At 54.8% G+C, this 12,790-nt stretch overlaps 4 protein-coding genes across 4 annotated transcripts in view; 2 read left to right on the plus strand and 2 right to left on the minus strand.

The window, feature by feature from the left end:
• Positions 1-1,227: 1,227 nt before the first annotated feature.
• Positions 1,228-2,166, minus strand: GLRG_04332 (uncharacterized protein; the record flags this gene model as incomplete). Its single annotated transcript, XM_008095017.1, has 1 exon — positions 1,228-2,166. The coding sequence occupies one exon, from the start codon at positions 2,164-2,166 to the stop codon at positions 1,228-1,230; it is 939 nt and encodes a 312-aa protein (XP_008093208.1).
• A 3,435-nt stretch (positions 2,167-5,601) lies between these two features.
• On the plus strand, positions 5,602-6,498 carry GLRG_04333 (uncharacterized protein; the record flags this gene model as incomplete). The annotated part of the gene is made up of 2 exons (XM_008095018.1): positions 5,602-6,032; positions 6,093-6,498. The coding sequence occupies 2 exons, from the start codon at positions 5,602-5,604 to the stop codon at positions 6,496-6,498; spliced, it is 837 nt and encodes a 278-aa protein (XP_008093209.1).
• Positions 6,499-8,828: 2,330 nt separating this feature from the next.
• Positions 8,829-11,379, plus strand: GLRG_04334 (SPRY domain-containing protein; the record flags this gene model as incomplete). Its single annotated transcript, XM_008095019.1, has 6 exons — positions 8,829-9,661; positions 9,713-10,067; positions 10,318-10,410; positions 10,469-10,622; positions 10,672-11,175; positions 11,228-11,379. The coding sequence occupies 6 exons, from the start codon at positions 8,829-8,831 to the stop codon at positions 11,377-11,379; spliced, it is 2,091 nt and encodes a 696-aa protein (XP_008093210.1).
• Positions 11,380-11,949: 570 nt separating this feature from the next.
• GLRG_04335 (uncharacterized protein) overlaps positions 11,950-12,790 on the minus strand; it is a gene marked incomplete at both ends in the record, with an annotated part of 1,307 nt that continues 466 nt past the window's right edge. Inside the window, 2 exons of the mRNA XM_008095020.1 lie at positions 11,950-12,192; positions 12,230-12,637. Coding sequence (XP_008093211.1) covers positions 11,950-12,192; positions 12,230-12,637 — 651 coding nt within the window. The remainder of the gene's footprint in view (positions 12,193-12,229; positions 12,638-12,790) is intronic.

Consider the following 12,790-nt stretch of genomic DNA (forward strand, 5'->3'; position numbering starts at 1 on the left):
AGACCCGGGGTAAGTGAACGCGCGGGGGTGAAGTAAGTGGGAGAAGTGTGCGGGTTGCAGTGGTGGGTTATGGGTGTACGGTGGTGTGTTGCTCCTGTTTTGTGTATATGATGGAAGAATGGGCTTAGGGGTTGGGTTCAAAGTCGTCTAAGTTGACTAACACGACTCAGCCAAGTGCGTATAAGTGATATGCCTGTGTAAAAAGATGGGGGAAAATCGCAAAAAATTGCTGAATAGTGTGATTCAAAGCCCAGAGAGTGCTTTTAAGTTGCAGACGCTGGTTGGATGCGAGTGAAAGTTCGAATGGCTGACTTGACGCCACTCGGCGTCGTGTATATACTTCGTGGCCGGAATCGATTCCGGCCTCAAGTGAGGGGGCGCACTATTCACTCCGGCCACGGAGCATGACACAAAGCACCCCGTTCGTCGCCCGCCGTGCCCATCCCATTTCTGTTTGTCATATCATCCTAATCTTCCTGGTCACACGGGCGTATCTGGGCAACCATGACCAAGGGTTCGCTCCCCCCTTCTTGCCGGCCAAGCCCTTGCATCCGCTCGTCGACCGTGATAAGCGGCATTGCTCTGCACCTCACAGGCTCCCGCATCCCAGGTGCGCCCCATCGCAGACCCCATATGACCACCTGTAATACTTCTTCTTTTAAAGACGCTGAAAACAACATAGACAAAGTTTTTTCCCGGCAATTACGAGGCGCTGCGTTGTCCGAGTTTTGTGGTTCTGTGGTCGAGTAATGAACTTCACTGGCCCCGCTTTTCTACCGATAATTGCCGGCGTGGCCGGAACCGTTCCGGCCTCTGGGAACACGGACCCGGCCTAAATGGTTTGAGACGCTGACAGGTTTCACACATACTTAGGCAAGACAATTGTTAGGCCGATAAGAAAATTCAGTGTGCAATTAATGAGTGCTCTGTGATAAGGCCAGTTGTAGTGCCCACCTGTTGAAGATGCAGCACATGAACTGTAATTTCCCTTGTGTATCGCCGGAAAAAGAGACAGCAGCCTCCATGTTCTCCTTGTACACTCCTTGCGTCAAATGATCGTCTCAAGTATCGTAAAAATGGTTCATGGAAATCTTTCATCGTAATCTGTCGTTGTCCATTCTTGTTCTTCGTCAAATTTCAAGCCATGAAAAAATGCACTGCCGAATCATGAGCAAGATGGTTTCTCGCATGCAAGACAAGAAACTCACCTGAGCCAGAAGTTGACTCTCAAGGGCTTTCTTCGTCACGAGCGAAGAGGGCTTCGGCGTGGGAGGAAACACCTCCGGGAGCACGACGCGACACTCCCAAGGAGGTCCAGGTGTCGCGTGTAGTGAATCCAACATCGGAGCCGTCCTCGTCACCCGTCGTTCCGTCAAACTCGACCCAAGGCTCCCAGTCGTCGTCTTGCTCAAGATCCTGCGTTGGGCTGGGGTCTGGACCACCGATCTCGTCGTCGCCCTCGACAACAGCCCGAACGGCTCGGGGCGCCGCTGAGGGACCATCCTCATACACATATGTAGTGTAAGTTCGAGTGACTGTTGTTTTGCATCGCGTAGTAGTCATAACTGATGTTGCATATGCCGTGGTAAGGGATTCACTATTGCCTGCACCACTGGTTGTCAGAAAGGGGCTGGGGGTAGGAGCACTTACACTGGTGACGGCTGGGTTGGTTCCAGTGTCGGTCAACTGCTCGTTTGACGGCGCTGGCGGCGAACTGACCGGGCCTGTGTTGCTGACCGTGTTGCTGACCGTGTTGCTGACCGTGTTGCTGACCGTGTTGGATACAGGCGACGACACAACAGTTCCACTCGCCGAACTGCCTCCGGACGCAATGATTGCCGAAAGCTGCCGCTCGATAGACTGAATAAGCCTCAGAAGGTCCTGGAGGTCCTCCGAGGCGATCTGGATACCGCCGGCTTGCCTCTTCGCCATGTTCGCAATTTCAACAATGTCGGGTTTGCGATGGCCACCACCCCACTTCCTCAGAAAACTGTCTAGCTGATTGTCGAGGTCCTCGGCAGCTGAAGTGAATGAATCGAGGTTGCTTGGTGGAACCTGAACCGAATCAGCATCGCTAGTCCGTCCGCGGAGGATCGCACCGGACGCGCCCTGAAAGACGACATGAAGAGCGACGCAGAAGTGAAGAATCTTGTTAATGTAATGCATTTTGGAATCTTTGGTGAGTAAGAGATGGTTCAACCATCAGATCCGGCAGCACCGAGACTTCTCGAGCTCATGATATAGTTTGTGTGGCGTTGCCAGCAGCATAACAATGGTAACGCATTCCAGTGACCCGTCAATGAGTGATGATGTGGCCACATTCCTCGCGGAGCACCGTCCCTCGGTCAATGGCAGATCAACTGTGGGCCGTTGTTGAAACTGTCAACACCTGTCTTCCCATGAAATAGTATCCAATAACTGCGCTGCTTGATTGCCTTCGGGGCCTCGTAAGCGTGTTGGCGGAAGACATTTGCCTTGCCCTCGGTGATTACGGCTGCTGCTGCTGCTGTTGTTGCTGGGATAGTGGCTCGGGTGATAAAGCACGAAGCGTGACACACAAGAGTCAAGGGTAAAGGTGACGACGCAATTCACGGAAGTATCTCCTGACAATAGAGCCGTGCAGGATGAGGTAGTTTCGGGGTAGCACAACGAAGTTTGGCTTTAAAATGACGACAGTACGAGTCTTCGTTGGTACAGGTCGCGGCAATGGTTGATCAACCGTGAACGCTAGGGATACATGATAGACATAGATTATCCCCGAGATGCGGTCGGGTAACGGACCAAACGCCAATTCGATGGGATGCTCTGATGGTGAATGTCGCTCGTGGTCACCATTGTATTGAAACAAGGATAACTGGTGGGCTGTGTGGATGTTCGCCGTCGGTAGTTTTCTTCATAAATGCTAGAGGTGATGGTTCTTCTCCGGTTGGGATTGGCAAGCAAGCAAAAAGTCCGCTATCCCTGGGCATAATTGGCAAAAGATCGGTCATGGCGACGGTGGCGTCCAGTCTCGCTTCGTGATGGTGCAACGACGATGGACTGGCATGGGATGCTGTTAAATTGAAAGCCATGGTCTTCTTCGCGTCTTCCATGGGAACCAGGTGACTACAGAGGTGGGTTCGCCATTGCTGAGTACTGAACTCATCTCCATCTAGGCTTGCGCCACTTTAGTCTCTTTGTTATTGGTGTTAGGCTAGGATGTCTGAACTTTGGAAGTACGATTGGCTCTTGTCAGGTGAGATTGGCGTTCGGGTCGAAAGCTTTTTTTTCTTGTATCCATCTGACAGGGAGTATGACCGTGGCAGATGTATGCAGCAAGTCTTCGCCGCCCCATTTCTACATGATAGGGTGTCCATCTCTGGGTCGCCAGTAGGCTGGCGCTGTTGGTGCAAATAATGATGACTGCCTTCATTTTCAATCATATGTGGGTTTCTGGAAGGTGCAATAGTAAGCAAAGATTTGGACACGTAGCTGTGAAGTCTCCCTTGGGTGGATCGTAATTATTCAGAGAAGCAGCCCCTTTCGCATATCGAAATGAAGCAGGCAAATTGCGCTGGTGTCTCGGTCTTGTCCGCATCACAGCTGAGAGGGTCGTTGCAGTATGCTGCGAGTCAAGTTCGGCTGGGCATCATTCTTCACGATCTAACCCGCCTGCCGTTCTCCTCGTGTTTGGTCCCGAGGCGGTACTTTTTGACAGTGACGTTGTCGCAACAGGTTGACTGAGGGCTGACGGCCCGTCTTTTAGTTTCATGAAGCAGTTGGGGCGGTAACATATGAAGTGGCCTGAAGACAGGCGAGGGCTTCGGGTACGTAGAGTTCGTAAATCAAGGAGGGATCCAAGGGGATTCCAGGCTGAGTCGGAAACCTGCAGGTCGCCATCACCAATTCAGAGTTCTGCGCCGCCCTGGACAAAGTGCTGGAGTGCACCAGCCAAGCGTAGACCAAGGTTGTCTGGGTATGTGAGTTTGAGACTTGTTTGCTGACCCCTTGATCCTCGTTCAGTGTCCAACGCGTTGTTCCCACCCGGACGGTCTCCTCGCGGGGTGCATCGACATCAGCCATCTCGACGGCCGATAGCCAAGGGATATATCGGTTTCTTCACGATGGGCAATTACCTTGGTACAGGTGCATCGCTCAAAGAACATGCACCACCGAGGGTGCGGAATGCTGTAATCCAGTTTGTGCATTGTGTGCCGTACCAGGTTGCAGATGCGTGGCCCCTGAGGGAAATCATTCGCAATGCTCCGTACAAAGTCTGAAAGGGCCAAGGATCATCGTCCGGTGTTCCGGGAGGTGTTGTGGAGAGAGCAAGATAGCGTGTTATCGCCATTTTTTCGAGTCAAGCCATGCTTGAATTGGTAAGTGGCAGCTGGGCCATGTCGCGAGGTGCTGAAAGTGTTTCGCCCTCGCCTTGACAAGCAGACCAGACGATTTGAGTGGAAGGGTGCGGTGCGGATACACGATGACCACCACCAGCCTGAGGCACCAGACAACGACGCGAACGAAAGTGAAGCAAAGACAAGACCAGGGCTTGGGAAGGGATTGTAGAGAGCAGAGGGGGGGGAAAGGGGAGGGGAGGAGGAGGAGGCTTCGGACGAGAAGAAGCAAAGGTACAGACAGTATAACGAAAAGGGGGCAAAAATAAAGTGTGTGTGGTGTACAGTGCGTGGTGTTATTACAGAGCTTCCTATTCCCAGTTTCTGCCGAGGCCAGAGGCTGGCCAAGGTCCAAGATGCAGTGAGATGGAGGCATTCAAATCATGACCCTGTTGACGAGAGAGGCGGAGGATATCCGTACAGCGGTACGTATCATCTGGCTTTGAGGAGGAAGGAAGGATCGGATGTACCTCTGTACCTACCTCAGCTTCTGAAGTCTGGAAGCGTGCGGCCATCCCTTTCCGGTCGGCGGTCACGGACCCTCCCCATCTTATTGGTCTCTTACTTGCTTACCCACAACTGCCCGTGGTGGGAGGGCAGGTGCGCGAGAGAAGCGAAAGCTGGAGGTCAATTCTTGAGCGAGAGCCCAGCACCACGCACCCAGCACCGCACCCAACCCAGCATGAGATGTCACGCCGCCTGGTTTGGCGCTCTCTTCGAAAATGAGACGCCGCCAAACTTACCAGATGGACTCCCCCATAAAATAAAAATTCTCTCTCCTCCCCATCTCGTCTTCCCATCCACCCTCCCATTCCACCCATCGCCAACCCACGCCATCATCACCTCGCCGTCGGCTGTACGAGTCGCCAACGCGAAATAATCTGCTAGACGATACAGACAGACCAGACCGCACCGCACCGCACAGCACCGCACCGCACCGCTCACCCAACTAGCCACAGCCGCAACCGCAATCGCAACACCAGCGGCAACGCACCGCCCACCCAACCAACCCATTACCCACCAGATCATATCCATCACCCGTGGCTCGTTGGATGACTGGCTCAACCGCCACCCCATCCATCAAAGCAGCTGCCTACGACAAAGCCAACACTCCCCCTTGAGCTTTCCACCTCCTCCCCATCGATCTTTCGCCCTCCTTCATCTTTGCTCTAACACGCTTAACCCACATCCATCATATTCATCAAACGGCCGCCAATACATCGAAATGGCTTCTACCGCATCTGTCAGCCGACGCAAGTCCAACGGGGGCAAGGCCGATCTTCTCGTCGTCACCCTGACCGTCAGTGCCGACAAGTTGAAGAAGATCCTCGAACCCGACTCCCCCAAGGAAGATTCGCCCGTCAAGATGGACGTTGATGAGACAAATGGAACCAAGGAAACCCAAGAATCCCAGGACTCTCCCGCCACGTCAACGACATTGCCTGCGCCCATTGCCACCAACGGAGAAACTGCATCGGACTCGAACCCTGGCACGCCTGCTGGTGACGGCACCCCCGCGCCTACGTCAATGGGCCCTCCCATGGAGGGAGTCAAGAAGAAGGGCACCAAGCGTGGCTCTAGCGCTATCAACGGACTCGGTCCCGATGGCCAGCCCAAGGTTCGAGGCAAGCCGGGTCCCAAGAAGAAGGCGCGACTGTATGTTCCCACTCACTACTTCATCATACCGATTCATGCTAACCTCTTTCCCCCTTACAGTGAGGATGGCACAATCGATCCGAATGCTCGCGGTGGCCCCGGTGGACACAAGCTGGGGCCCAAGGCGAACCAAGGTGCCATTAACGCCGGTCTTCGCGCTCTCGACCGATCTGGCAAGCCTTGTCGCAAGTGGGCAAAGGGTGGCTTCACGCTCAAGAGCTTCACGGGCATCGTCTGGGAAGTCCCTCGATGGGTCGCGCCGCCCAAGACCGCGCCCGAGTCCAGCACCGGAGACTCTGCTGCAGCTTCCGTCGACAGCAGCACCAAGGAGAATAAGGAGAACGGCCAGATCAAGAGCGACGCCAACAGTGCCGCCAACAGCGGCGTCGACGTTGAGATGCGGAGCGCACAGGGCAGTGTCCCGGCGAGCTCGCCGGGACCGATGGCTATTACTGCCGCGTCATAGACGCCCGGATGCTCGCGATTTTGTTTGTTTCATGCCATGGACAGGTGTCGAAGGTGGTCTATACCACACGTGTACACAACAGCTTGGAGTTTTGAGGATTTAAGGGCAATGGGGTCTCGGACAGACAGCATTTCAGAAAGGCACGAGTCGCGTCTGCAGCCAGTCTTTTTTGAAGGGGGGAGCTTCTCACGCGGCAGCAGTCCGCCGGCGTTACGGGCACACGGTATTAGGTTCAGCATGGAAGCTGCCAAGGGTAGAGCGGCATTTGCCCGGAATGGAGGCACAAAGTGTATATTACAGCGTTGGCGCAAGCATGAAGGAATCCCGACTGACCATACAGTTGATGTTATTCTCACGTCCCAAATCTGTGTAGCAACTGAGGGTGGGTGCGATGCAGTTGTGAGTTGATTTGATTCGAGCAAATGTAATCGGTTGGTGTTGTGCCGAGACCCTCGGATATTGGAAACCCCTTCCGAATCAGAGACGAATCATGAAATTAATGTGCCATCAGTGAGGTTAGTCTGGCAATCTAGGGGGGAGTGGTGCCGCAGGTTGAGTTTGCAGATCGCCTGCATTGACCACGGGCGACTGGTAGTGCAGTCCAGACCGCGCCGCAGGACCTCGTTATGTGTTTTATTTGTTCGACTGCATCGACAACCCGAGATGATGGTGCTCATGGGAAGAAAGGAACAATTGGAGGCGCTACGTGCGGTTGCTGGTACAATTCATCGCTGACCGCAGACAAGTGGGAACCCAGCACCGGTAAAGTGTGCGAAAGAGGGGGGGCAGGGGAAAAAGCATTGGTCCCCCCTTTCGTGATTCCCCCATCCAGCCTGTTTGACTCCTTGCGATGGAGGATGCCGAGAAAAGCGACGTTGGTGGTTGGGATAGATCACGTGAGTGATATTACATAAGTATGTCGGGCTTGGACCGCTTACCTAAGTATCCATCTAATCAAGCCAGGTTTCTCGGCCGCTCGTTCCGCTGCAACAACAGCTGCAACAGCAGCAGCAGCAGCAGCAGCAGCAGCCGCAGCATAGTGTACATACAGTGTGGACATGGTGCATGACGACAGCGTTTCGCCATACCTCTTTCCTTTGAGAATCGCGCAGCAGTCGGCGTCTCACTCGATGGGAGGCTGCTCGTGGGCTGCTCTTTGTTCATCAACCAAAAAAATATGAAAAGAAGTGGCTAGTCTCGAAGGGGTGTCAAAGAGACTAATTTCAATCCCCACAGGACAAGCTGGTAATGCTCCTGTTACGTTGTAGGATAGATGGCTCCTCGTGCTGGTGTTTCGACTCCAAGACAAGCCAACACCCACCCATCCCCCCATGAAAGGCAGGGGACAGTGGGTAGACAAGTCTAGCCATCGATAGCACCGTGTGTCAATCCCGTACGATTACTTACTTACCTACCTAGGGAGGGCGGCGTTGCGGGCATACGCCTGTTGTGACTGGCCACCCCGTTTGGCGCCTCAACTGACTGATTAGCCTCTAACAATGACCTGCTCTCGTGATTGTTTAGCAGCGTCTAGCAACGAGAAGGACGGCGGACTCGCTCGGGATAAGCCAAGCCTAGCGAATCCCAGCAAGTCACAACCATCTATTATTTGTCCGCGCGCTGAACCTCACTTCCGTCACTGCACTGTGACTTTCGCATGGATGTAACGCTCCGTCCACCACCTCATGCTCCTCACCCTTTCCTTACCTTGACAGGTCTCCGTCCCCTCTACATACCTAAAACCCCCCCCATACTACGGATACCTAACCTACCTACCTTACCTTGCCTGCACCCCGTCCGTACCTTGCCGGTATACTTTGTACCGACCCCCCCCCCCCCCCCCCCCCCCCCCCCGTTCTCCACAAAGCCATAGCACTCGACCTGACCTCATCCAACCCCCATCTTTCGACCTGTCATCACTCCGGTATCATGATAAACGAGCTGTCCGGCGCCCCATTCTAGCATACTCGACGTCGTCTCTTCTGTGCCGTTGCAGCCAGTCGTTTTTTTTTAGAGCCAAACGAACCTTAACGACCCGGATTAATCCGTTAGACCAGCCACACGCCCATCGTAATAGTGTGACTCGACGCGAACCTTCGTTTCCAGCACGCCATTTCCACGCCCATTGCCCGCTGCACTCAACGACCCTTGACGGCCTGTCCGAAATTCCAACTTGGACACAAAAGAAGCGAGACACGGTGGTTGCTCAAGCAACAATCCTGAGAAGCTCCCACTGTAGCTTCTCGGGGCTTTGCGAAGCTCCCGTTACGTACAAGGTGCCATAGGTGCACCGAGCACGTCGACCCCTTCACGAATCTCGACCCCTCACCATGACGAACCCGTTCCATGGTTCTGCACATTATACCGATCCAAACTCGCCCTCGGGAACCTCTGGTCTTCCCCCCCGCCGTTTCTCCTACGCTTCAGTCGTCTCGGGAGCGCCACCGAACTATAACCCGCCCTACCTCTCACATCCCGGCCGGACCTCGGTTATCTCCCACATCCTCAACAGCTCCGACGATATCACCTTCGAGCCGGCCTCGGCCTACTACAACCCGAGCAGGAGCGACGACATGGACACGGACAGGAACGGCGCCGGCTTGAGTGGCGCGTCCGCGAGGCCGTTGAGTGGTTTCCAGCTCCCCTCCTTTTCGAGGGCCTTTGATATGTTCATGGCAAACCCGCTGGGTGAACCTGCGGGCTCTAGCAGCGCAAGTGGGAGCGGCTTCTTCGTCCCATCGTATCTGGCGGGATCGGCACATGTTCAGCGGCTGGAGGAAGCACACTGGGCAAAGGTACGGGCGCAGAAGGAGTCCCAGGCAGCCCAGGCACAGGCCGGCGCGAACCTGTCTACGAGCGCAAGTAGCGTCAGTCTTCACAGCAAGCCGGGTGCCCACCGGGGAGTGAACTACGATGTCATCGAGAAGCCCCCCGCTTTCGAGGAAGACGAAACGTTCGCCCCGTTACCCACGAGGTGGAACAGTTCCGACAAGTACGGTGCTCTGGATATCATGTCCGACGGCCTCGAGGTCAGATACATCGGGCCGAGGGGTCAGACGGAGCGTGACCACGAGGCTTTCTGCATACGTGCCGACAACCCCATGCCCCCGCAGTGCGGCATCTACTACTTTGAGGTTCAGGTGTTGTCGGGGAAGCGGGATGAGTAAGTGTCCAGGTCATGCCTGAAGCGTCCAGGCTCTAATCTATTTCATAGCATGACCATTGGTATCGGATTCTCTGGCAAGAACGTGGGACTTTCAAGACCCCCCGGTTGGGAAACAGATTCTTGGGGCTATCACAGTGACGACGGCCACTGCTATGCGGGCCAGAGCGGCGGAAAGACTTACGGCCCCTCCTTCACCGCGTCTGATATTATCGGCTGTGGCGTCAACTTCCGGACTGGCAATGCTTTCTTCACAAAGAATGGCCACCTTTTAGGCACTGCCTTTCGCGAAGTCGGAAAATCGGGAAGCCTGTACCCAACAGTGGGGTTGAAGAAGTCTGGAGAGCACGTCCGTGTAAACTTTGGCCAGACCCCCTTCGTCTTCGACATTGATGGCATGATGACGGTGAGTTTTTGATTCTCATTCCGTTCTTTCGTGCATCTCATCCAACCCGGACACCCGCTTGGACTGCCTGGTTGCTCTTCCCCACGGCCTTTCCAATGATACTGCTCTCCGATGTGTTTGTGAAGGGCGGTATATCTACATTGGCCGTATTCCAAGTCACCAAAACTCAGTTCTTGGATGCTGTAGAAGCGTCACGGCGCAGATTGGATGATAGAGACTATGACGGAAATAACTGACGGAGCGTTTGCAGACAGAAAGGGAGCGCATCCAACGGGAGATCTCGCGGACAAGCTCAGCGAGTCTGGCGCCAGCGATGAATGAGACCGGTTTGGTTCAAGCGCTTGTAAGTACAGTTTCGTGCTGGCCCGCTCGCATTGAATATTAGACTAACCACCAGTCAGGTTCTGCAATTTCTTCAGCACGATGGTTATGTCGAGACGGCAAGAGCATTTGCAGAAGAAATTAATGCCGAGAAGAAGGCACTGTGCCTCGATCCGAATGCTCCCATCGAGGGCATCAATGTTAAGGATGACGAGCATGCCAATAAGCGCCAACGTGAGTTCTGCATAGACGTGCAAGCCCGGACCTCGCTAATGACTACAAGGGATCCGAAGAGCTGTACTCGAGGGCGATATTGACAGAGCACTTAAGCACACCAACGCATTTTACCCTCAAGTTCTCAAAGATAATGAGCAGGTATACTTCCGGCTACGGTGCCGCAAGTTTATCGAGATGGTCCGGACCGCTGCCGAAATGAGGGTGGCGTCAGAGGCGAAGAAGAGCAATGGCCACGGCGGCGATGTTGGCGCCCAGGCAATGGACCTTGACGCCAACGGTACTGAGAATGGTGCTTGGGACCAGACGGACACGGAAGACTCTGCCGAGACCTCTCTCGATATCAACGAACTCGAAATGGCGACCCTGCAATACGGGCAGGAGCTTCATGCCGAGTTCAAGGACGATCCCAGGCGAGAGGTCACAAAGCACTTGGCGGACATTTATGCGCTTCTTGCGTACGCAAACCCGCTGAGGGAGAAAGACGTTGCCCATCTGCTCGACAGGAAAGGTCGTCTGGCAGTTGCAGAGGAGCTTAACTCGGCGATTCTTCGTAAGTCCCACAACGGAAAGCCACAGCCAGAGCAGCAACTAATCGTGTGCAGTGTCATTGGGCAAATCCTCTCGTGCAGCTCTCGAAAAGATTTATGCCCAGACGAGCGTGCTGCTGGATGACCTGCGGGAGAATGGCGGACCAGGCGCTTTTGTCTCTTTACAGGACGTCATCGAAGACATACCGAAGTCGCAGCCTTTCTAGAGGGTCCGGCGGCTATGTGAAGCCTCAACGCATCTTCAGACCATCCTTATTCCCCTCATTTCGTGTTTTATTTTGTTTTCTTACCATCATATCATCGGCGTCAGGCTTAGTCTTGGAGTGGAAACGGTAACTTTACAGTCGGCTTTTGAGGAGGGGGTTTGCATTGGGCGATGTGGTAGGCGATTGGGGGTAGTCTACATAGGTCTCGCTCGGGGCGTCTGACGCCGCTGCACAAATAAAGATGTTATCAATGACTATCCTGCATATATATGCAGTGCTGACTCATTTCCGGTTGCTTTCTATGGCTGCCCTCAACTACTTGGGGATTTTGGTAGAAAGGTAGCAAGCCGTTCGTTCGCACGGGCAGAAAGAAATCTATACGATGTGGTGTCGGCATGCTAGCACCGCTCGGTCACTCGGTCTGCTACTGTCCCCCACACAGACCCGAGGGGAGGGTTTGTTCTTTAGGTATCATACAAGGTCGCCCTCACTGACGTCCTCTCTCCTCCTTTCCCAATCTTCCGCTCTCGGCCAGTTTGGCCGGCGCCGTCTCTTCCCCGGGTCCTCCTCTTACACGAGGACCCCTTCGTCGTCGTCGTTGGGGAAACACCTCTCCAGCAGCCTCTCGCGGTGCCTCACCAGGCCGGGGAAGCCGGCCAGGATGTCGGACAGGGTGCGGTCGGCCCAGCCGAGGTCTCCGTCGAGCAGCAGGTGCGTGTAGGCGAACACGGAGGCGTCGAAGAGTGTCGGCTCTTGGCAGCCAAAGAACCACCGCCCCTCCCTGCCGCCGCCGCTGCCGCCGCTGCCGCCGTTCTCGTCGAGCAGCGCGCGAAGTGCCTCGAAGGCGCACGCGCGTCGGCGTAGACCCTCCCGGGTCGACGGCGGCGGCGCGCGTGGACTTGAGAACCTCGGCCTCGGCGGCGGAGCGGACCTGGTGCGCCAGGGCCAGGCGGACGAGCGGGTTTCTCGAGGCGGGGCGGACGTATAGACGCGACAGTAGCGTGGCGTTGTCCGGGGCGAGGTACAGGGCGTAGAGCCAAGCGGTGCGGAGGCGGGTGTCGAGGAGGGCCTTAGGTTTAATCGTCGCCCAGGCAAATGATCTGGCACATGAGTTCACTCGTACAACATTAGATAGCAACTGGGCCTCGGTAGTCGTGTGCTCGTCAAGACCGTTTATCGCATTTAGGTCAAACGTTTTCTCGGAGCCCGTGGGGCTATGCAGCCCCAAACTCACGGTTTCGCACTCATCGACAGGCTTCTACCAGTGCGCTATTCGACGCTGGAACCTATTAAACGTTACCTCAGTGGAAAATGATTCTTAGAAGCTCATGCGTCAGAGTAGTTCTTAAGACAACGCATCTCTCAACTAAGCGCATATAACACCATTCTGGTTCAAGGTGGCTAGAAGTAG

The sequence above is a fragment of the Colletotrichum graminicola genome (assembly GCF_000149035.1).
Source record: "Colletotrichum graminicola M1.001 genomic scaffold supercont1.13, whole genome shotgun sequence".
Taxonomy (NCBI): domain Eukaryota; kingdom Fungi; phylum Ascomycota; class Sordariomycetes; order Glomerellales; family Glomerellaceae; genus Colletotrichum; species Colletotrichum graminicola.